The sequence below is a fragment of the Mycteria americana genome, chromosome 6, assembly GCF_035582795.1.
Source record: "Mycteria americana isolate JAX WOST 10 ecotype Jacksonville Zoo and Gardens chromosome 6, USCA_MyAme_1.0, whole genome shotgun sequence".
NCBI lineage: Eukaryota > Metazoa > Chordata > Aves > Ciconiiformes > Ciconiidae > Mycteria > Mycteria americana.
In genome coordinates this window covers 60,444,479-60,466,749 of record NC_134370.1, presented here as the reverse complement: position 1 = coordinate 60,466,749, position 22,271 = coordinate 60,444,479, and the positions used below count along the sequence as shown (strand labels likewise).

The following is a 22,271-nucleotide window of genomic DNA, read 5'->3' as shown; positions in this document are numbered from 1 at the left end:
TGGTCAGTAGTTCTAGAATTACATTCTTTTGACATTTTCAACTTAATACTACACTCAGTAGAACCAGTAATTTCCAATACTTTTAAAAATGCTTTAACAAATGCAGGATGTACAATATATGATTATCTGTTATTCAGACACATGGGACAAACAGCTGCTAAGCTGTCCAATCACTTTCTAAAAAACATGTAATCTTAGTGTTAGAGTATTTTGTAACTGAACGGAAAGCTAGTTATTTTGGTTCTACTAACACTACAACAACAAATGGAAATTGGGCTGAAATTCAAATACTTCCAGATATCTACTACTCTCGGGGGGGGGGGGTGGGGGGGTGGGGAGGGAGGGTGGGGGGGAGTGGGGTGTCAATTAGAAGCAGTACTGCAAATCTGTACAAGCTTAATGATGTAGCATAAAGAATGTCAGCAGAAGTGAAAAACCCAAAGATATACTTACCTTCAAAGTAAAGGAATACCCAACCTTTAGCATCATGTAGTGTCTTACTTGTGGAATAACTAAGTCTGACCATAAAGGGCACAACAAGGTCTTCTGTATCTCCTCACCTACCGAGACATGAGCTAGCCAGCTAGAAGAATTCACAAGGACAATAAAGTATGGCCCTCTAGGCAACAGATATATTCATTTTATACTGGGTCAATCTCCGATTCAGCAGATAGATCATAAACTAGCCAAATCACTAAGGATGGGAAGCTGCATTGCTACCACGCTGAATTGCATTACCATTCCCATTCTCCTTCAAACTTACTTGGATGTTTCGGTTCAACAGCTACCCGCACAATTGGTGTAGCTTCAAAGTTGAGAGGTGTAAATGGTGGACAAGCTGGCGACGTTGAGAGTGTTGCAGACTTTAGCACAAAATCTTGCAGGCCTCCTATTCCTAATAGAAATCAGGGAAAAAAAGGCAAAACAACAAAAAATCACCCACTGTCATATTAAATGAGACTAAAGACCTGATCATCAAGCTAAAAAAAGCTGAAATTATTCTAATTACAAAAATCAGATTCAAAAATTTCCTCACTGTTCATATAAAGTATCTGTTAAAATATTTGTGCATTATCTGGGTACTCAAGTCTCTGGTGTGATATTTGATACTCAGTCTCACAGTTCCCATTGCATTCCCTCTGTATTTTAAAAAGGCATGTTTATAACTCTGAAGAACAGAAAGGACATGAGGACTTTTTTCCCTTCTAAAATGTCCAATACTTTGTATAGCTCAGACTTATTTTTGGTGGTTTAAATTTAGAAAAATTTAGATTGCAAGAGCCCTCCAAAGGTCATCTAGTCCAACCTCCAGCTGAAAGGAGGGCTAACTTCAAAGTTCGATCACATGCTCAGGGCCTTGTCCAGTCAAGTTTTAAAAACCTTTAATGATGGAGACTTCACAGCCTCTGTTGGCAAGTTCCTCCAGTGCTTAATTGCTCTTATTGTGAAGAATGCTTTTTTTTTTCCTTCCCACCCCCCCATGCCCATTTGGGATTCCCCTTTTCTTCAACCTGAATCTTGTAAAATTTAATTTATCATATAGCAAGCTATTAATTCTAATCCTAATATATTTTATAATGCTGGCAAGTTGGAGAAAACTGAGCTTAAACTGTAGTGATAAGAAAAAATATAGAAAAAATATTAGCTATAAATCTGCAAAATAGCTGCTGTAAATACATATTTAGTCTTGGCTGGCTGGCTGGCACATTTGAGACAATTTGAAATTATTGCCTTCAAATTCCTGACCAACAGGACATCATTCATAATTTAGTCAGAGCTATAAAAACACTACCAGAAGTGGTTGAGTAATAAGACAACAAATAAAGCTGATACCGATACATACAGTCACTTTTCCTGATTATCCCTCAATCATAAGCAATGAGCATTGCAGTACTTCTGATGGAATATAAATTAAATGTACATGTAACTTATTACAAGGCAACTAAAACTTTTAGCTCATAATCTGTACCTGCTTAAAAATTAAATTTGCATTTGTAGATTGCTGTATATTTGTGCTCCTTCCTCCTCTTTCTCTCCTACACGCCCAAGCAGTGATAGGCAGAGAAGTTCTTAACCCCAGCTCCCCATTATCACCCTAATACTTTTCCAGGTTCTTTTTTGGCTTAGTCTTCTTTATTTGAGGCCAGAAACAAAGAGGGTCAGCTTCCACCCTATGAGATCATGAGGGATTTTAAATTCTGAAGAGACAGTCTGCTGCAGAGTTATCATCTGCAGAATCAGGCTGTTTCTACAGCTCTGAAGGCTGAATGTCTGGCCAGTAGGATATACCAAAACGTGAAATGTCACTATTTAAGAAAACCTACCTCAACATAACTGGAAGCAGAGCAACACTCAATGGCTTTAAATGCAGGATAGCAGATGCTACAAAGAAAATAAATCTGTATAAACTCTGTGTTGCACCTGACCTATGACCAGCATGTATTTCCTCTTTTTCACTTATTCAACATGTGGTTTGAATGAAAAACAAATGCTGGATCATCATCACCACCAGGGACTGAGAAAAGGGATGGGTCCATTTTATTCTGATCTTCTCCAGCTGGTAAAAGGAAAATGATTTAGAGTGGGAGGCAAACAGCTTCTTTTCACAGTGTAATGTGAACCAGAGAAGTCAAGTTACCAAATCTTACTTCAGATAGACTCACTCTTTTCTTGACACACATTGCAGTACTCTTACCATGATAAAAAAAAAATTAAACGCTCTCTGCTCTTTTGTTTCACATTTGAAGGTAAAAATACATGAATTATACTAGTGTCTGGCAACCATAATACACTAAGAATAAAAAAAAAAAAAAAATCCATCAGTTTTCATGAAAACCTGTTAGGCTTACAACCTGAGCATTTTAACTGCTTAACCGTGTGAGCTAGCATAGAGCAGTGTCCAGTCCTGATGAATCTATTTAATTTACAAATTCTTAGTAATGAATGTTGGCAAAAAAATCCGTAAAGATTAAAGGTTCTTGGACACTTTTTTGCATAATATGATTACGAGTAAGTAACTGCTAATGTATTTTCTGACTAATATTAGACGAAGATGTAACATAACTAATTCCAAAGTACCACATGACATGTCAATGGAAGAATTCTACTAATTATGCTGATACATCAGCCTTAAACTTGTTGTTCATCCCAATGAAATTTACCCATACTACTTGAGATCACAGATCTCAAATGTATATTAATGTTAATTACTTGAATAGACTTAGAAAAGCCACTCCAAAATTAAGCTTATAAATACGCCTCCCCTTTTAAGATTTTGTTCTGTTCAGCCCTTGAAGAAAGACATCATTATAACACACACATTTTACTTCACATTTCCTTTTGTAGTATAATAATTTCAAAAAGAAAGGAACCAAAGGTAAGAAAAAACTGCTTAAGCAAGGAAGGTGAGACAAACTACTGCTCTTTTGTTTTAGGTTAGCTTAAAGAATGAAATGCTAAAAAGCATTGCAAGTATTTTTGAATAGTCATCTCTCAAAGAACAACCTGGTCTACAAAATATGCAGTCTGTCACACAAATAAACATGCACACCAGTAGGCAGTTTGCTGTACATTGCTTTTATTTATTTATTTATTTTTACAAGAAACTGGAGTTAAAAATGTCTATAGGAATTTTTAAATGTGAGTATTAACTTAATCAGGAAACTGCTTCTTTTTATAAACTCTGCCTGTGGTGTGTCACCTAATTTCTATACAAAAGAAAACGCTGAATTCTGACTCTTCGGGAGAGTGTGTAAACTTCAAAGACATAAGAGTTTATTAAAAACTCCTTATTAGAAATACCACATACTTTACTATATACTGTGTAACACTACTTCTAACACTGTACTTGGTAGCAAAGCCTCTTCTTCCCAGTCAGGAGTCAAGTCACCTTTACAGATTTTGTAAGGTAAGGCAAAGAGCCTTACATTATATCTACTAAATGTCGTAATCTACTAAATCTACTACATAATCTACTAAACAGTTACTACTATAAGTATCTTTTTTTCTTGTGCATAGCCCTGTTGAGATTAAGGGGATTACAGTGTAAAAGAACTGCAAAGCAAGCTACCCATGCTTAAAAGTCAAGCCTACCAAGGGATACTATATGAGATTTGCTAGTAAGTATGAGACTAGATTATTTTTTCTTAAATTCGTCATCTACATGCTTTGCTTCTACTGCAGAATAGTATTTTTGTTTTGAAAAAGTATTCCCACAAACTACTGGTCACTAAAGAAACACAGTGCCTGAACTCAACTGGACCTGAATAATAACAGACACTGAAAAATACCACTCTCTAAGGCTCTGTCTCTACGTGCCAAGGACTTCACTGAAAGAAAGGTAATTTTACAAAGCTTAACACTCAGACAGAAACACACAGACTAGCATTAGTTCTACGAACTTGATACCACCTTTAAAAGAAACAGGCAAGACTCCAAATATTATGTGGAGATACAATTTTTAAAAGATTACAAATTCTCTCTCTTGTCCTAAAGAAGCCAATCCTACACATAATTGTTTATCAAACTGATTTTTGCTAGCATATATTAAGAGTATCATCCACATTTATAGAAATGTAACCAGTTGCTTTTTACATAGACTATATTCAGATTACTCTGACAAATCATTCAGTGACCAACAATGAACATATTTCAAAGTATTAAAGTTATTATTTCAGCAGCAATTGTCAACTTGTAGGTTGAAAATAAGACTTCCTCTGAATAGACAAGGAACTCATTAAAAGCCTGTGAGATAATGTTAAGAAATACCTTCCGAGTTTGATTGTTTGTCATTTAAAAGTAGACCAAATTATAGTGTACATCAGGGAGAATTATTACACAGATGGAGGAATGTTAGATTTACAAAGGTCCTTCTTTTGTTGAGTCCTTTCTATTACTTGCCCTAGAAGATAAGAATACTAAATCAAGTATATACCTACTTGTATCACCAGTGTTTTTAACACATGATAGAAACTAAATGGTAAAAATAGATAAGAACATCAGGACTGAAATTTTCAAAAGGAGTAAGAGATTTACTTTTCGCTTCTGTGTCTTGCTGGTAACCACTACACCTTAGACACTAATTTTGCAGCCTTTAAAAATAAAGTACACTCTTCCAGCTGAATTCAGCTATAAAGATCTGAACACATAATAGATCAATCTCAAGATATATGTAATTAGTTTCCTTTGATGTAGAAAGATTTAGCATTTAATGTTCTTTCAAGATGCGAAAAATGAAGCAGACACCACCACCATGCATAACTTTTTCAATCAGATAAGGAAATAATTTCATTTGCAGTGTGAAAATCAAACAAAGAAGAATGAAAGCTGTTTAAATTTTAACTTCTGCCACATTGTTATTAGCCTCAGCACATTAGTTCACTGGATCTTTATCTTCTCTCACTGATGATATCACCACTTAAGAATCCGTGGCTGCTTTGGAATGGAGACATGTCAAGCTTTGGAATAACACTGTAAGGAACTAAGTAAAGCAAAAAGCTAACGTTAGTGTTCCCAGTAAGGCTCTGCCTGCACTGAAATATATCATTTATCATCAACATTGTTTGTTTAGAAAGGTTAAGACTTTACAACATGCAAAGCCTCCTGGTTTAAATGCTCCATGCACTGCACTATGGATCAGTGAAGAAAGACCATGCAAGCTCATTGGTAATTCATGTAAAAGGAGGTGTGATGAAAACTTTTGTAAATCTACACAATCTGAAATCTTAAAAAGAGCATGTGCAAAGGGAGCGTACAAACAGACCCCTATAATTTTCTTTGGGCAGTAATACAGATACTTTGTTTTCCTCCCTAGTGAGAGACGTTTGAAAAGAAATATTGTTAAAAGGTGCTTTAAAAAAAACACATATGAGAAAATAAATTCACAAATCCACCTTAAAAATATCATTGGCTCTTAGATGTTTCCAGTTTCTCCTTAAAGTAAATAAAGCCAACTAAAACAGAAAGGCAAAATGTATTTGCCAAATGATATTAAATTCATGAAAAAATTAATGAAAATAACTCCATAACAATCATCATTCTCCTTCAAATTTATTCACAGGATTCTCCTTTACCGAGTATCTAGCATAAACCTAGAAAAGATTACACCATTAGCACACTGTTACCTATTAGGGTGCCTAATATTGGTTCACTGTTTCTACATACACTTTTAAGTATCAGCCTCCATCCTTCCATTACTATCCCTAATTAAAAAAAAAGGGGGGGGGGGTAGAAAAAAGAGGTGGAATTTTGCAAGGGGAAACTGGCTTTTGGTAGGATTAAACTAGGTTACAATAGTATGCCTTGTATATTTGAGGAATCTTAAAATGTTTTACAAATTACTGGGATTAAATGATGGTAACTGTAGGGACTTCGGACAAGTAGCTACTACGGCTTAAGAATACCTTGTATTATACATTTATCGCCTCAGATTTTAAGCATGTTTCTCTTGAGTCTCCTGGGCACTGCATAGAGACATCTGAGGTCAGAACTTGACCTTTCTATATTAGAAACTGTTTCTGGAAAGGAAGGGAATGTAAATCAAGACACAGACCACATTCTAGTTGAGATTTCATCAACTTTTTTCCATAATACAGACCACATGTTAGCACAGATTGCCGGTGAGCCTCCTCTTCCCATCTGTAATTGTGCACTTCCCCCTCAAGTGTTCTTACTTGCTTCTGAGGCAAGTGAAATTGCTTGTATGGAAAACAGAATATTGTGAAGTATGTGCATTATTTCAGCTGTTCTCAGTACTGTCCAATCATTTTACAGAAAAAGTTAATTCAACATTTTCTTTGTATTTCATTTCCTCTTTCCCAATGTGTTTTTTTAGAGCTGAATCTCTAAAAATCACCAGTACCCAATAGACTGTAGAAGCCTCTGTCCCAGTTTCTTCATGAGTTTCAAAGAAACAAGTTCTACCTAAATATGTGCTAGAGATTAACAAGCAGAAACATGAATTCAGTTCCTCAATACAAAGGTGTTAAGTTATACTTTTATTGTAGAACCTTACTTTTAGGTTCACAGCAGTTTGAGGGCAAATTGAGCATAACTTTCTGATTAGATGAGAGTAAACTCAGCCATATTATTAATGCAGTTATAACAAAATTCCCTCTCCCCAAGGGACACAATCATGCAATAGGATATTAAATGCAATAAGCGACTTTTGACACAAGCACCTCAATGCTTTACTACTGAATCATCGAGTAGTAAAAGATGAAAAAGTGCTAGGGCACCCCATTGAGTTCTTTTAGGAAAAAGACTAGCAGTTCAAAGAACAAAACTGTCTGCTTTTAGAAGAACTCCAAGGAAAGCAGTAACGTGATCTAACAGCATGTTCCACTAAAAATCTCCTATTGCACGACTACAGTTTTAAAGAGGATTGCAAACATATACAATGAGTAAACAAGCATCATTTATCTTCTGCTGAGATTCTTTGGAAAAAAACACCATATATTTGATTAAGTACTTAGACTGCACGGTAACATACCTCTCCTAACTGTTGATTGAGTTGACAATTGTTAATTATGAACTTTCCTATACTTTTCTCAGACTAGACTAAAAACAATTTCAAGGAAACTATAAAAAACCTTCACATTAAGAAGTTACATCTTTAAAATGATAAAGTGAATGGATGGAGATCTACCTGCACTCAGCCTTTGTGAAACAGCAGACACCAAAGCTGAGTCAGGAATTTGCTTGCTAAAATACAAATTTACCTTAAAGTAAACAGAACTAAACCCAAATCAGTTAACATTCCAAATCTGACTTCTGGGTTTACAAATAGGTGTAGTCAAAATAAAATATTGATTTCCTTAAGTTGCTTAATGAGGCAAATAAATATAGAAGATGAAAGTATTTCAGATAATGATATTTTTCTTATGCTACAAAACTATTTCATTTGTCATGCCATACTAATTTTTGGAGCTCAAAACTAAAGTAAATGATCCTGATTTTTAAATATTTATGGTCAAGCTTAATTTTAGCATAGAAACTTGAAAGAAAGTTCATGCTTAGACCTCTACCCTTCCCCCATTCCTCTTTACGTATTATGGAAACAATGCACTGATAGCTTCACAACAAAAAGTAAAAAAAAAAAAAAAAAAAAAATTTCCTCCAATTTAAGTTACTTACTTTCAGCTGTGAAGTGTTCTTGATAAAGGCACTAAACAGTACCTTTTGTCCTTTTATAAAAATGTTAGTAGTTCTACTCAGTAGTATACATGTAATATATTTTGCCTGAGCCCACACATTATAATTCCTTTCCATACACCAGCTCAACTTGACATCACTTGAAAGCAGCAATACAGAACAACAGTAAATATGTGGACAGATCTTTGTACAATGTGACCACATAGGCACTGGAACTCACTTCGGTTAGCCTATACATCAAATTAATACTTCCATTACTGCATGTGGAAAGCATTTAGCACCATACAGAACTCTTCAAGGGTTTCTGAAACACAAACCAAATTTTAGATTTATAATTACTTTGTATAAACGATTTTAATTTGACCCAACAGCAACACATCTGAATTTATTTAATTTTTTTCTAAACGACTTCAGAGGCAGTTCAGCATGGTTGTTGTCCCAAACAAATGGAATTTAGGAATGGTTGCTTCAACATATTTACTTTGATAATCTAAAAGTCCCTTGAAATGCTGATTGTTGGGTTTTTTATTATTAGTAGTAAATGTGCTTTCATAAATAAATCCATGAAATTGCATATTGTACTGGAAAACAGATCAGCTGAATTCATATGGAAGATTCTATGCGAGGGAAAAAATTTTGCCCAGCAATCCTCTAAGGAAAAAGAAAGCCTTCCAGACAACAGAGCATTAACTATGCTCTCTAAAGAGAATAAGTATTTTTTGGAGATGAGAAATGTCTCACAGGTATAGCTCTGGACATTTCTAGGAAGCCTCCCTAGTTTGTCCCACAGATAAACACGTTAGGTGTCTACTGATGATTTCTACTGGTTCAATGAGAAAAGTATTTAACAAAAAAGTTCTTTCATTTGTAATTCCTATATTGAAACTCTGCAAGACTTCAGCTATAATGTTGACATCTGCCTCACAGAAGACAAAAAAAGATGGGGCTACTGACACTTCATAAGGCTGTTTTGTACATCATTATAAATCGGTAATAAATCTTATCCATGAAAAAATGTCAACAAACCCCAAGAAAACATTGAAGTGTTTGGTAGAATGCTTTAGTTAGGCTTGATATCAATACCTAATTAAGTTTGCAAAAGGAACATACACTAAAAGACCTAAGACTCGTCACCCTCAAAGTAGCAGAAGAACAAGACAAATCTCTATGTTCCAGCAGTCCTCTAGCAAAGACACAGTTTATATGGTTTATATTTTGGATAAAAGGAGGAGAAAGTTAAAGATGAGAAAATTCAAAATGTTTTAAAATAAACCTCTCTGGCTCACTGAATATATCATAGTAGTTACATTAGTAGAGTTACAATTTCTCTACTTTTTTCTCTTTTGCAGGACCACTATTAATAACGTTAGCTATGCATACATGCTCAGTTCTGGAGATCTATTAAAATAGTATCCTATTTTCTCACGTCTGTAACATAAATAGATTATATATCGGAATCACTTCTCACTTTATTAAAATGTTTTTTCACCTACATTGAAATGTATATAGAACTTCAGACAGCAAGGAAGGGGGAGGCAGCAGCCCAAGGCTGAGAGGGGAAGCATTGAATCAATTGTGCTCTATCAGACTGAGCATGAAGTGTTCAACATTAGATGAAGAGATGGAGGCAAAGCCTTTCCATTTAAAAATGTAGTAAAGTTCAATATTAATTTTTAAGTAGACACTGGGAAGACATAAACCCCCATACAATATTTTAATATTTTTATGAGAGTACTTGAGGCAAGATGCGAGTGAAGATCTAAAGTTCATTAGGGTTTTGAGCACAATAGCGAACTGAATTCTTCTAATTTCTTGACAAAATGCTTCTCACAACAGAGCAAAATAACTAATCTCAGCTAATAGTTCAATAACATCAAATGATTTCTTCATAAATCAGACTAGCTATAGCATAATCTAACAACCAACCAACCATTAAGAGAAAATGCCATTTTAGGTTTTATTCAGTTTTAGTAATGTGTCCTGAAAATGGGCAGACTTCATGTATATACTGTTTTCTTAAATTGAAGATTATAAAATATAAGTAACATCTGTTACTTCCTAGAATCAATTATAAGTGGTGTTAAAATTAATGAGGCCTTCAGGCACTGATCTTGCAAGAAATTCATTTTAATCTGTAGAAGTCTTGGAGGTTTTGTCATGTTTGCCCAGAAAAAACTACATGAACATATCGCTAGAAGTTCTTCATTACATATCCTAGGTACGTGGGGAATTTGGAACCTACTACTAGAAGTGCCAATTACAAAAGATAATGGTAGTTAGTTTAAAAGCTCATTAAATTTTGTCCATACTTGTGCTGATTTTAGAATTTGTTTAACTGTAGAATCCCAATATACTTGATTTACATTTCATCAGTTAAAAAAAGAATATGAGGCCTTTATCATTCAATACATCAGGTAAATGCAAAGATAGACTAACCAGTTACTAGGGTATTTCAGACATCACAAGTAGAAGCAGCATACCAATTACCAAACGTGTACAATACCCTGTGGGAAATGCCCCACTAAGTCATTGACCATTTATCTTGTTAACATGAAGACGTGCAAGTATCTAATTAAAATTCAATTTTCAAAATTCAATTCAATGCTCTCCTTTAAAGGCAACCCTCCCCCCCCCCCCCATCTGCCTAGAAGTGATTTCAGCTTGCTTATTTTGTTGTCTTGGGAAATATGGCTTGAAGTGTTCCAAAGTACCATGAATAATGGATCATTTCAGTCTACATTGTGCAGAAGTTGATGTTTATTTTAAATACAATAATTTTCAAGAAAGATAAAGAATAATAAAAAATTTGATGTCCAGCTAAAATAAACCTTTAAATAGCTCATTTGTAGTTACAAGCAATAATATTTTGGGGAATAATTAATTGGAAGAAATATTCTAACAAAAGAAAGCACCTTTCCAATGCCTCGGATTAGGACTACTTGACATAACGGGTGTACAAACAGATGGCATGAGAGGGAACAGGGAATGCCTTAATTACACTTGTTATATCAGCAGCCTAGGAAGTTACTGATAAGGAGTTATTTATCATGTGCTCCAATTTAATAGCAAAATAAATTCCAAAATAAACAGAAAATGCATTCAAATGGAAAAAAAAAAAAAAAAAAAAAGAAGTTACTGCCACATGAAAACCTATGACTGGGCCATTAATACTGAGCTCAGATTGAAAGGCGGAGATATGCTCCAAACACATCAAATAAAATTTAGCTAGAATAATGACAAATTTTTAGTGAAAAGTAAAGATGGAATTCCAGAAAGTTATTTCAAAACACACACAGTAATCATTGACAAAAGTACCTAAAAATACAAAATAATAAAATTCTGGAGAAAATGTTCTGCTAGACCTTCATTATTCCGGTTAAAACAGGTTTTTGTCACAGAGATTAAAAAAAAAAAACCTTATTTTTCCACAAAATTAAAACTATATTTAAGTTATGAATTTTACAAGTCAGCTTCACATTAAGTATTTGTGGCAGTCTGCATCTGTGTAAACTAAGCATACCAAAATCATGTCTATTTAAAACAGAAAAAAACCCTTAAAAAATAAGACTGCTACTCCTTATCCCCCCAACCTTTTTTCCCCAAAGGAAAGGAAAAAAGACTGCCATTTCCCCCCTAATTTCTGATTACTTCAGTTAATATATCATTGAGAGTAATTACTGTAATTTGTAGTCCATATAACTTTGACTTCCTAAAATATTGCAAAATATTAACTTTTATTAGCTCTAGGTCAAGAAGAAAATGGAAAAAAAATGTACAGATCATTCTAAGATATGAGAATTCTTAAGACTAGTGCAGAAGACCACATAATTGAAGTGGACTTTAAAATGTTCCTCTATTTCAAAATGGAGAAAAAGTAAATAGAACTAATCTTGATTGTTAATACCTCCGTGCAAAAAAGGAACTAATAAGATTTAATTTTATTTACATCCCATCAGTCTACATGCAATGGTAACATCCCCAACATTGCTCTCTTCATTTGTTAAAAACATGAGCCTCCTACTGACAAAAGATACCAGGAAGGGAGCTTGGAGCTTTTCACATCTCCACATCTGGCAAACCCTTAGTGTTTAATTTCCTTTTCAACAGTAATAACACCAGTCACCGAGTGCTTCGTTTGCATTAGAGGATAAAAGGAAAAGAGACCCCACCCCAAAAGGTAGTCTAAGAACACCATCTCAAATACAGCTGCGATGATCTCACAGCCAGTTGCCATCAAAAGGAGCAAGCTTGCCCCCACTTCTGGCTTCCCCAGCACTAGCATTTGTCAGATTCTGGGTGAGCCAATTCAGGATACTAAATAAACAGGGTAAAACTAACCTAATAAAAAGGCAATTTTCGTTCTCACCCAATTTTCACTCCCTCAACTAAGAAAGGACTAATACATTGCTAAGAGACACTGCTTCTGACGTGTTGTCCAAGAAAAAGCAAATCAACATATTAATCACAGTGAAACTCCTATGGCATGGCGAAGCCAACCAGAAGTCTAGGTTTAACAATCAGCATCTTACAGAACTAGTTAAGAGACCCTTTTTCCCTCCCATCCACGTAGAAAGTGGAGCTAACACCTCATGGTCCTGAAACAAGTTAATTTGCCACCATGCCCCACGGCTACCCCCTCAGAAACTAGATCAGTCTGGCTAACGTTTTGCTGACTAAACAGAAGAGTCCACAGATGCGGTATCATGTATCACCCACAAGCAACAGCAGTGACTCGGCTGCTGCTTCAAGACAAAACAAAACCTTAAAACACAGCATGTCAGCTGCTTTTCTGAACAAAAGAAACGTGGCCATTTGCCACTGCTAGGTGTCAGCTTTAAATGCCTTGGAAGAGTTCTGGGTAGATGAACCTCTTCTACTAAAAATGAAAAGCATTTCTGCTAAAAATGGCTGATTACTTAAATTACTTTTTTTGGTTGAGAAACAACGCTTCCAACACAGTATATGTCATACTTCCTGACGGGATTATGTACACAAAAGAATCTGTTAAAAACGGAGTATGTTTTTAGTCTCATTTCCAAAGTAAACGCAATGCTTGTAATCACACAGTCTCCTCTCAACAACTTTTAAACATGTTGTCAACTTCCCCTAAGTTCACCAGTGAGAGAGAAGAGAGGGTTCAGATATAATTAAGTTTCCACAAGTTATGTAAAATCAATGGCTAAGTACTGAAGAGAGACCAAAATTGGTGAGCTCAGTGAAAAAAAGGGCAGGCAAAACACGATCATTATATATCCCGCTTGGAAGCAGCTGCCTGGCGACCAGCACGCGCATCCTGGCTGGCCAACTGGGACACACACAACTGCAGGATAGGCGTAGCTTAGAGGGAAGCTGAGGATTTTAAGGACACCAGTCCACAGGAATCCAGGCTTTGTTAGTACGAGAACTTGCTTTTTGAACATGCCACAAAACAATTAGTCTTTTGTGGAAAAGCTCTGAAAAATGTAACCATCGGGATTCCATACGTTTTAGGTCCCGTTTTGAAAGCTTCTCAACACACAGCTCTTTGCATCAATGAACCACGTAGGCTCTCTTTAGAATTCATCACGTGGGCTTTCAACTTCCTTGTCCTCAACAGCTCCGGCAGACTAAAGAGGGGGGAATCAGTTTGAATGTCTTTGCTGATGTGTAAGTGCAATAACTGATGTAACAAGAACTACCAGCAGGTTTGCATTTTCATTTTGATTAAGGGGCTCACAGTCATGCAACTCGCAATGGTTGACCCATTTGCATAAAGCATGACTTGTACAAATCTTAACATATGACACTTGGAAAACACCAAGTATTTAGATGAGTATTTGTTGCTCAATACTATATTTCAGAAATCCAATTAGTCACCGAAACAGACTTCTATCAAAATTGGCAGTGATGATACTTTAGCCAATGAAGCTTAAAATGACAGTAACAGATAAACTGACTTATCTCCCATACATTAACTTAAACAACTGTATAATTTATACATTCCAAGTGTGGTTTTCTATTTCCCCACCAGCACATTGTATTGGCTCAGGTCTGCCTACATTCACATCAATAATAGTGTGCTTAAACCAACACCAAGTGCCTTTGAAAAACCTGCCTGCTTCAAATTCATGAGGATGACAGCAATCTCTCCATTCTGTAAGGGAAAGCTTTCACTCACGTCTCAGCTGGAGTCCTTAAATTCACTGCATTTTTCCTATTGTGGTCTCACTGTCTTCACACAAACAGGCCCAGAAATAAAGATGGCAATATAAAATGCTCACTACCAAATTAGGTGAATTATCTACCAAAACATGCCTGCACAAAGGAAGGTTACCAAATGCAAAACCCCACAAAAAACAGTAGCTAGAGTCCATGACAGTTATGACAGAAGAGAAATCTTGGAAAATGGAGCCTCTCATTTTTTAAAATCACTGGCTTGAATTTTGCCCAAATACATAACAGACCTCGCTGGAGAGAATTAGGTAGTAGGGAGCAAGAAAGGTTAGAAAAGAACCATATTACTTTTAGTCTTAATTGGATACAAAAAGGTACCTAAATTTGGTTCCACGTATCAATGCCAAAATTTCAAAGTCAGCAGCTGTTCTGCATCTTAAGACAAAAACTCAATAGTCAGCCCCTCAAACACTACCCTTATCTACCTATAACTGGAATTAAACAATTCTTTATAAATAACAAATTCTTACAAATTCAGATTCTGAAATCTGTAAGATGAAACTAGAAGTTTTATCTATGCTTGCTACTTTCAATTCATACAGTTTTGACAATGAAATTAGAATAGCTATTACTAGATAAGTACAAATGGAGTTGAAACTCACACTGCTTGGCTTGCAACCTCTGCAGAAGAATATTTCTAGTAAATATCAGCTTCTCCAATTATTTACTAAATAATAAACCACTACAAACAATCTAAACTTTGAGCCTAAACTATCCAGTGCTGCCCCTTTAACACTGTTGTTTAGCAGTGCTCCACAGTTGGACATCAGTTGATACTCCTAAATATAGCTCTGCCTTAACTCCCCCACACAGTTCACAAGCCAGACAAAGCCAACTTCATGACTCACACCCTGATACAGGCCAAACAACCCTCACAACACTTTTGCAATTTAATGTGAAGCATGAAACAACATCAAAATCTCGGGAAAATATTTAGAAAATAACTCACTAAAATATAGCCTTTATTAACAGTCTCTTGACTTTGTAACCTTCCTATTTGTTACACAGGATTTCGATTCTCTGCAACCATGTTCATGTTCAGTGGGGTTATGTGCAGAATTAATTCCAAACTGGTCTTCCTCGCTCAGACTCCCATGCCCTCACTGCAACCCTCTCCTTGCTTTTTCTGAACTCCTTGAAGAAATTTTGGTAACAACAGACAATGAAAGCAAAAGAGAAATATACAAAGTAATAAAAGGCTTTTGTGGCTAGATCAAATGTAGAAGTAGAGGCATTTCACAACCACAGATGGTATTTATTGCAAGAACGCTGTATATTACAGGCACTAGGTCTATTACACAATAAGACAAACACTTCTTCACATGCGGGTGTGAAAGCGTGTATCCTGCTTCTCTCTCCGTTACACAGGAGGCCAGGCTAAGATTAGGAAGTGCTCCAGAAGGAATTTAAAACACATTCAAATAAATTGCCCTCATGGATTAGAGGTTTATATTGCATAAACAATGCCAGTTAGGAGAAGAGCTTTTGCATTTGCGTAGGTTGTGGTTAACTAAAATATTCTCGTATTACTTTATTGACATGGGATAACTAAGGTAATCAAAATAAAAAGCTGGGGCAGAGTAACAGATGGAAAGGCAGAGAGAAAGGTGGAATCCAAACAGAAAACAGGAGGTTAACACTAAGATTTGGGGTGGGGAGCTTAGGGGAAAAAGGGCAGATTTCAGAGCCATCTTAACACTCCAAAGACAGCTGAGGGAGGTCCAGCCTAATTTCTACAGCCTGGCTATTACTCTGTGCAGAAGGCAATTAGTGTAGCCATGAAAGTTAAAGAAACATTCAGAGGAGAATTTTCCCATCTCTTTTTCATATAAAACAGTACCTTTTCTCAGGACAAAGGAAGTATCAAAGAAGAATAGGAAGCTAAACAAGATGTTTTCATGACAGTGGCTTTACTTAACACTACACTGCCTCTGAAACCAATACATTATTTCTGAGTTGAGCTAATAAGTAGACACCACGCTGATTGCAGATTTTTGGCTTTCAGAATATTCCCTGAGATTAATTTAATTTAGAGTCAAAACATTTGTAGATTTTCTGCATGAAGAAATGCACATTAAAAACCATAATCCAAAGTTTTCACTACACTGACAGTGCTGTGAACCCATGCGAGACCTTTACCCAAAATTGAAATAGCTACACATCTTTGTATTGTATGAAAAACAGTGCCCTCTGGCTTCACATTAAATGTGAATAAGAAAACAGTTTAAAGGATGAAACAAGTTACCTGGTTCCTATTTCCATTTCTAGTAAAGAAACATATGGAAAATTATATGACAATTCTCTAACTACCCTAATTTGTCAAGGAATCATCATCATCATAATTCAGATGCTCTGAATATTGAGATCATTTGATATTCAACTTAAAATATAATCCTTATCAGACAGTTGTGCATATGTCGTGAGAAACTGAAACTCTGAAAAAAACAAAGAAAACCACCAATTCTTTTCTTCAGAACTTTTGTTCACAGGATATTTGTTTAAAGTATAAAGATGGGAAAAAGCCTTATTCAATTGAAGCCATGTAAAGTGTGTAAATTTTGCATAACCTTGGAAAAGAGATTATACAGAAATAGAGAACATTACAAATTCAAGAGAATTAGAAATTTTCTATTGCTAAAACCCACATATACAGAGAGCAACTACCTGATGTACTAAAGCTGAAAAAGTTAAGATTTAAGAAAAATTACTCAGAAGATGGGAACTATGCAAAAATACTGACAAACCAGATTTAACCAACAAAACCTACACTGCCTAGAAAAACTACTTTTATCCACCACCCATTCACTGCCTCCTATAGGGCACAGAGAGGATAACATTTTAAGACAACTAAACTGTAATTTCTAGATCCAACTTTCTTCTTCCCCAAGTTACGCATGGTATATTTCAGCACAGATAAACATGAGAAATGAAAATATTTTGTATCATTAATACGATTATCTAGGCAGGTAGTTTCCATTATCTAAGGATGTGTTGGGAAAAGCACGTTGTCCTGATTGAGACTGCAAAAGGATAGAGAAGCAGCACTGTATACGAGGCCTAGCAAGAGAGAAGCTATGTTAGGAACGGAGATGCACATGCATCTAAAATGTATCTCTCAGATACAGAAAACAAAGATTATCCAAGAGGATAGTTTCACTATTTAATGTAAGTTTTGACACCCTTCAATGTCTTTGCAATTCCACACTTAAGTAAAAGTCTAGCCTAAATGATACCTATGAGACAGTATCCCAGTTACATTTTTATTTAGTTATCTGCCTTGAAGTATACTATGACTTGATATTGTGACAAAGACATTTTACAACTACCTTTTAGTACATAAATTGACTTCCTTTGCAATGAAGCTGAAAAACTTAATTCATCTCATCAACATTGAACTTTATCTGACCGGAACAGCTAAAGGAATAGTTAGCTGATTAAAAGTACACACTTATTTTCAAAAATGTCACTACCTGATTCAAGTATACCATCACAGTAGCATGAGAGATGTATTTTCCATAAATAACACTGCAAAACTTAAAATCCTTTAAGAATAAAACTTCTTTTCTGCATTGGTAATTGCACATATTCCTAAACAGAATTGATTTATAGTGCCTTTTTTACTTCTGAATTACTATACATGAATTTACATGTAATAAGGCATATATTTTCAAACTCATTTGCACTTAAAGCGATTATTTTGTAAGTATTCCTGAGATGACACTGCATGTTCTCAGTTTGAATTTTAGAAAACCCACAGCCACATTAAACAAAGGAAATGTTCCTTTAAAACAGCTTTCTGAAAGTTTGAGTTCTACAGCAAACTACTTCTGCAAATGGAATTCTCCAGCGTGTTTAATTCAGAATTAGGAAAACAACCCTAATACAATTTTGTACAAATGGATAAAAGGTTCAATCATATAGTCTAAATACAGATCCTTGTTAAATCAGGTAATTTACACCTCTGTTGATAACTGAATCTTAAACACTAATTCCTCAAATTAGGCATGCTTGCTGAATCTCTCAGCCATTTACTCTAGTGCCCCAGTGTCCAAGTTCATCCCTGAACCAATATTTTCCACTTCTTCGTACAATATTTCATAGTGGCACTAACAGGCAAGATATTCTTAGAAATGGAATTCTGACAACTTTGAGCACAAAACCAAAGTCACTTTGGTTAATTTATCATAGATCTTCATTTAGCAATGGATACTAAAGTCTCTTTACAGATTTTCAATCAATCAAGGCAAGTTAGATGGTTCCTGTTAGAACCACATCGTAAGAAAGGAGAGAGCACACGGCTATACTACAAACTGCCACCTACTAAATACTGACATTCCAGTTTTAAAGAAGATACTGTTTTAAAAAAAAAACAAACAACAAAACAACAAACCAACCACCAAACACAAAAGCATGTTCCAAGTAATTTTTACAAGCAGATTGAGGGAGGGTATAGTTTTCAGGCTCTTCAAATGAAAATGTGAGGTAATTTCCCAAAATCATCAGTGATGCATCTCAGTATGTTGGAAAAAATCCCAAACGCAACACTACGGATGTGAGCTCAGCCAATCATCTCAAAACTTCACCTTAAGACTTCTATTACCATTTTACATCGGGGATACTAACTACTTTAACACTCTTGTTCTCTTACAGTATTGGAAAAAATAAGAGGTTCATTAGCCCAGTAATAAATATGCCTATTTCTGTAGATAACTGTTCTCCCTTTATTTATATATGGACACACTCAGTTTCATAGAGGGAGAGATTAAAAATAATACATTGATGCTGACTAACGAAAGCAACTGTGAAATACTGGGGAAAATCCATATCCTCTCATTTTAAAGAGACTTGAAAAATCACATCCAACCAACTACTCACACAGAAGACTTGGAAATTTTGGAGATAAGCCAGCTAGTATCTGGGACCTAAACCCACAAACAGTTAGCTATTGAAAGGCTGAGTAACATCTGCCCAGAGTTAATGACTACATAAGTCAATTCTCCACCCTTATACAAGGAAAAGGAGTCGGTCTCCTTTAACACTGGCCCTGAATTCTGATCAATGTATATTACTGTAATAATAGGCATCTAATAAATTTGAAGTCCCAAGGCCAAAAATCAATTCTTTCTGAAGCAAACAGAGGGGTGATAAAGAGAGACGACTGCCTGCACCTCAAACCCTCTTTCCAGTCTATTTCTAGATCTTTTCTATTAAGTAGCTGCAGAGCATGTGCCTGCTGCTGTGCTGTGAGTTTCTTCAAGCAGCAGTGGTATGAAATTGTCTTGATTCTTGTTAGTCCCACTGCTGCCCACAGGCATATAAGTAGCAACAGCAAACACCGACAAGTCTGGGCAGTTTTCCTTCTGGTGCTATTTGGGAAACCTCAAGCATCAGCAAGTATCTGTCTGCATATAAACCCCAAAGAATCAGGAGCGCTTGTCTCACATTTGGAAGATTATTTAGAAACCTAATTTTCATTTACATGAAAGCTCAGATTTTACAGATTATAATAACTAAAAGTTGCTTTAAAACTGATACAGAATGTTTCATTGCATTCTCTCCTTTCCTCAAAAACTTAATTATTTGAATTTTTTGACATTATAATCCAACAGTGGTCAAGAGATCAAACTTAAAGGCATTTTTGGCTAGATGAATATATTATGACTTCAGCTTAAATAATCTTATACAGCTCAATTTTAAAATATGATAAAAAACCCTTGTATTCCAGTGGCAAGACTAAACACATTTTTATGATCTCATAATAAACTCCTGAAAATTAGAGCAGAGAAAATTCCAGAAGCACTAGAGAATTTAGAAGTGGTTTTCTTCAGAAAGAATTACTACACTTATGATTTCCGTTTATAGTCTTAAGAAGCTACAGTCAGAAAAATAGAAAAAATAGAGCTACTCAAAAAGCAATTTAAATTCTTCAATATAAATTTAAAAAACACCCAACCTAAAAAGGTTTTATAAGGAAACTATTAACCATTCAAAGTATTCTTCCCCAGAAAACCTTAGCTGGGTCAATAAAGGCACATGTCAGTGCTATACCTCTGACATAAGACATCATATTTTTCACTCTCCAGTGATATGTTGATATCGATTTGAAATCAAGATAATGAATCACCTATTTCTTTTGCAATAAAGTTTGTCAAGTCAAATCCCCTGAAATGGAATCACAAATAAAACAGCAGAAATGGTAAGGCAAACAGGGTAAAGGAAACTTATCAGATGATCAGCAAAACACACTTCTCATTTCATTTGATACTAGTTCGTTAGCTGTGCAGCATGTTATGTTACATTGCCCAATCAGCAACACAAATTACTCAGCCTGCTTGTTGGAACCACACATAGCAAAGAGCAGTAACTGCAAAGGGACTAAGTCCACTACAGCAAAAATAGAGTTAAGAAAATGTTTTCAGTTTCCAGCACTGAAAGAGGCCAAACAACAGATTAACTATTATGTCTTTAGCTCAAAGAAAAAATTTGAACATATTTAATATTTTCAACAATTTAACTATTCATAAAACATTAACTGAGTAGGAAATTAATATATATACAATGATGTCAGGTAAACCCAACAGTTCACAAAGATAAAATGTCAGTCAATAACAAAATCCATTCAATTACATACCTTTTCCTGAATAATGCTGGATTACTATAAACTAGTCAATAATGCAAGGTTATTTTATTGGGGTTATAAGATGGCAGTTAGCAATAAAAATGGTAAGTATTCCAAAACTGAAGACAAAGGTATGAATTTTCTTTGTTTCATTCACTATTTTCAGCTAATTTCAGTAACATTCTTGAGAAAGACTGCCCTCCTGTGTTCACTGATCATAGTATGCTGAGATGAGACAGCCCATGCAGCTGGAATCACTTCAAGCTGGCTATTTTATTTTTTTAAATAATCACATTACTGATTCAGAGAGTGAAATTAGCCCACCAAATGTTTGCACAGAAATAAAAGGCTGGTGCAACAGCAGGACTGTTCCTAGGGCTTTCACAGAAGGTGGTAATGCTTGCTAGTTGGCATCAGTCCTAGAAAGCCATTCTGGGCCTTTAAAATGGCATCGCTGCTTGCAGCTGCTCTTTGCTCTTAACAGAGGCTGCTTATTAAAAGCTCCTAAATTGTTCGATGAAGTCCTAAAGGAATAAAAAGCTTGTTAGACACCTTGTAATGAGGTTAGCTATACTTCATACCAGCTCTTCACGCTAGCTGCAGCTGTATGGCACCTATCTTCAGAAAGGTACAAAAAAAATCCAGAAGTATGAATCCGTAATCACCTACATTTCCCATGTCATATTGTCATGTCAAGAATCCTATAAGTGCTTTATAAATAATTAAAACATGAAAGAACACTGTATGGGAAAACAAGCATTTTAGAAATGGGAAAACCAAGGTACACAGCAGTCTGTCATGTAGGAAGTCAGTTCATAGTGAGCTGGCAACAGGAGTGACTTCTAGACTCCTACTTTTAACAACATCATTTGGTAAGTTAAAGAAACAAATGCTCTTAATTTGGTAGAACACTTGATATTCACACAGCTAACTGCATTTGAAAACATTCAGGAAATCATCTAGCCTCCTATGAGCATTACACTAAAGCACTACAAATCTAGTGGTAAGGGAAAAGCTTTGCTTTTAAGAATATTCAACAAAACACAAAAAGCACTTAAATAGTCATATAGGCAGCTCTAAGAAAAATCTGGTTTTTGTATGCTAGCAAACACAAGACTATTGTTGTGGTACTTCTGGATAAAAAGCAGTATACATGTCAATTTTAAGATGCATGTTATTCTGAACTCATACGTGTGCACATGCATGAGTGTGCACGTGCAACATGCCTTGAGATAAAATTTATTCCAATTAACAAAAAATGTATCACTTAATGATTCTTCAATTATTT

The 22,271-nt window shown here is 35.4% G+C and overlaps 1 protein-coding gene across 1 annotated transcript in view; it reads right to left on the bottom strand.

Annotated features, from left to right (window-relative positions):
* Positions 1-22,271, bottom strand: part of EFL1 (elongation factor like GTPase 1) — an 82,141-nt gene that overhangs the window by 27,430 nt on the left and 32,440 nt on the right. Inside the window, exon 16 of the mRNA XM_075506163.1 lies at positions 764-895. Coding sequence (XP_075362278.1) covers positions 764-895 — 132 coding nt within the window. The remainder of the gene's footprint in view (positions 1-763; positions 896-22,271) is intronic.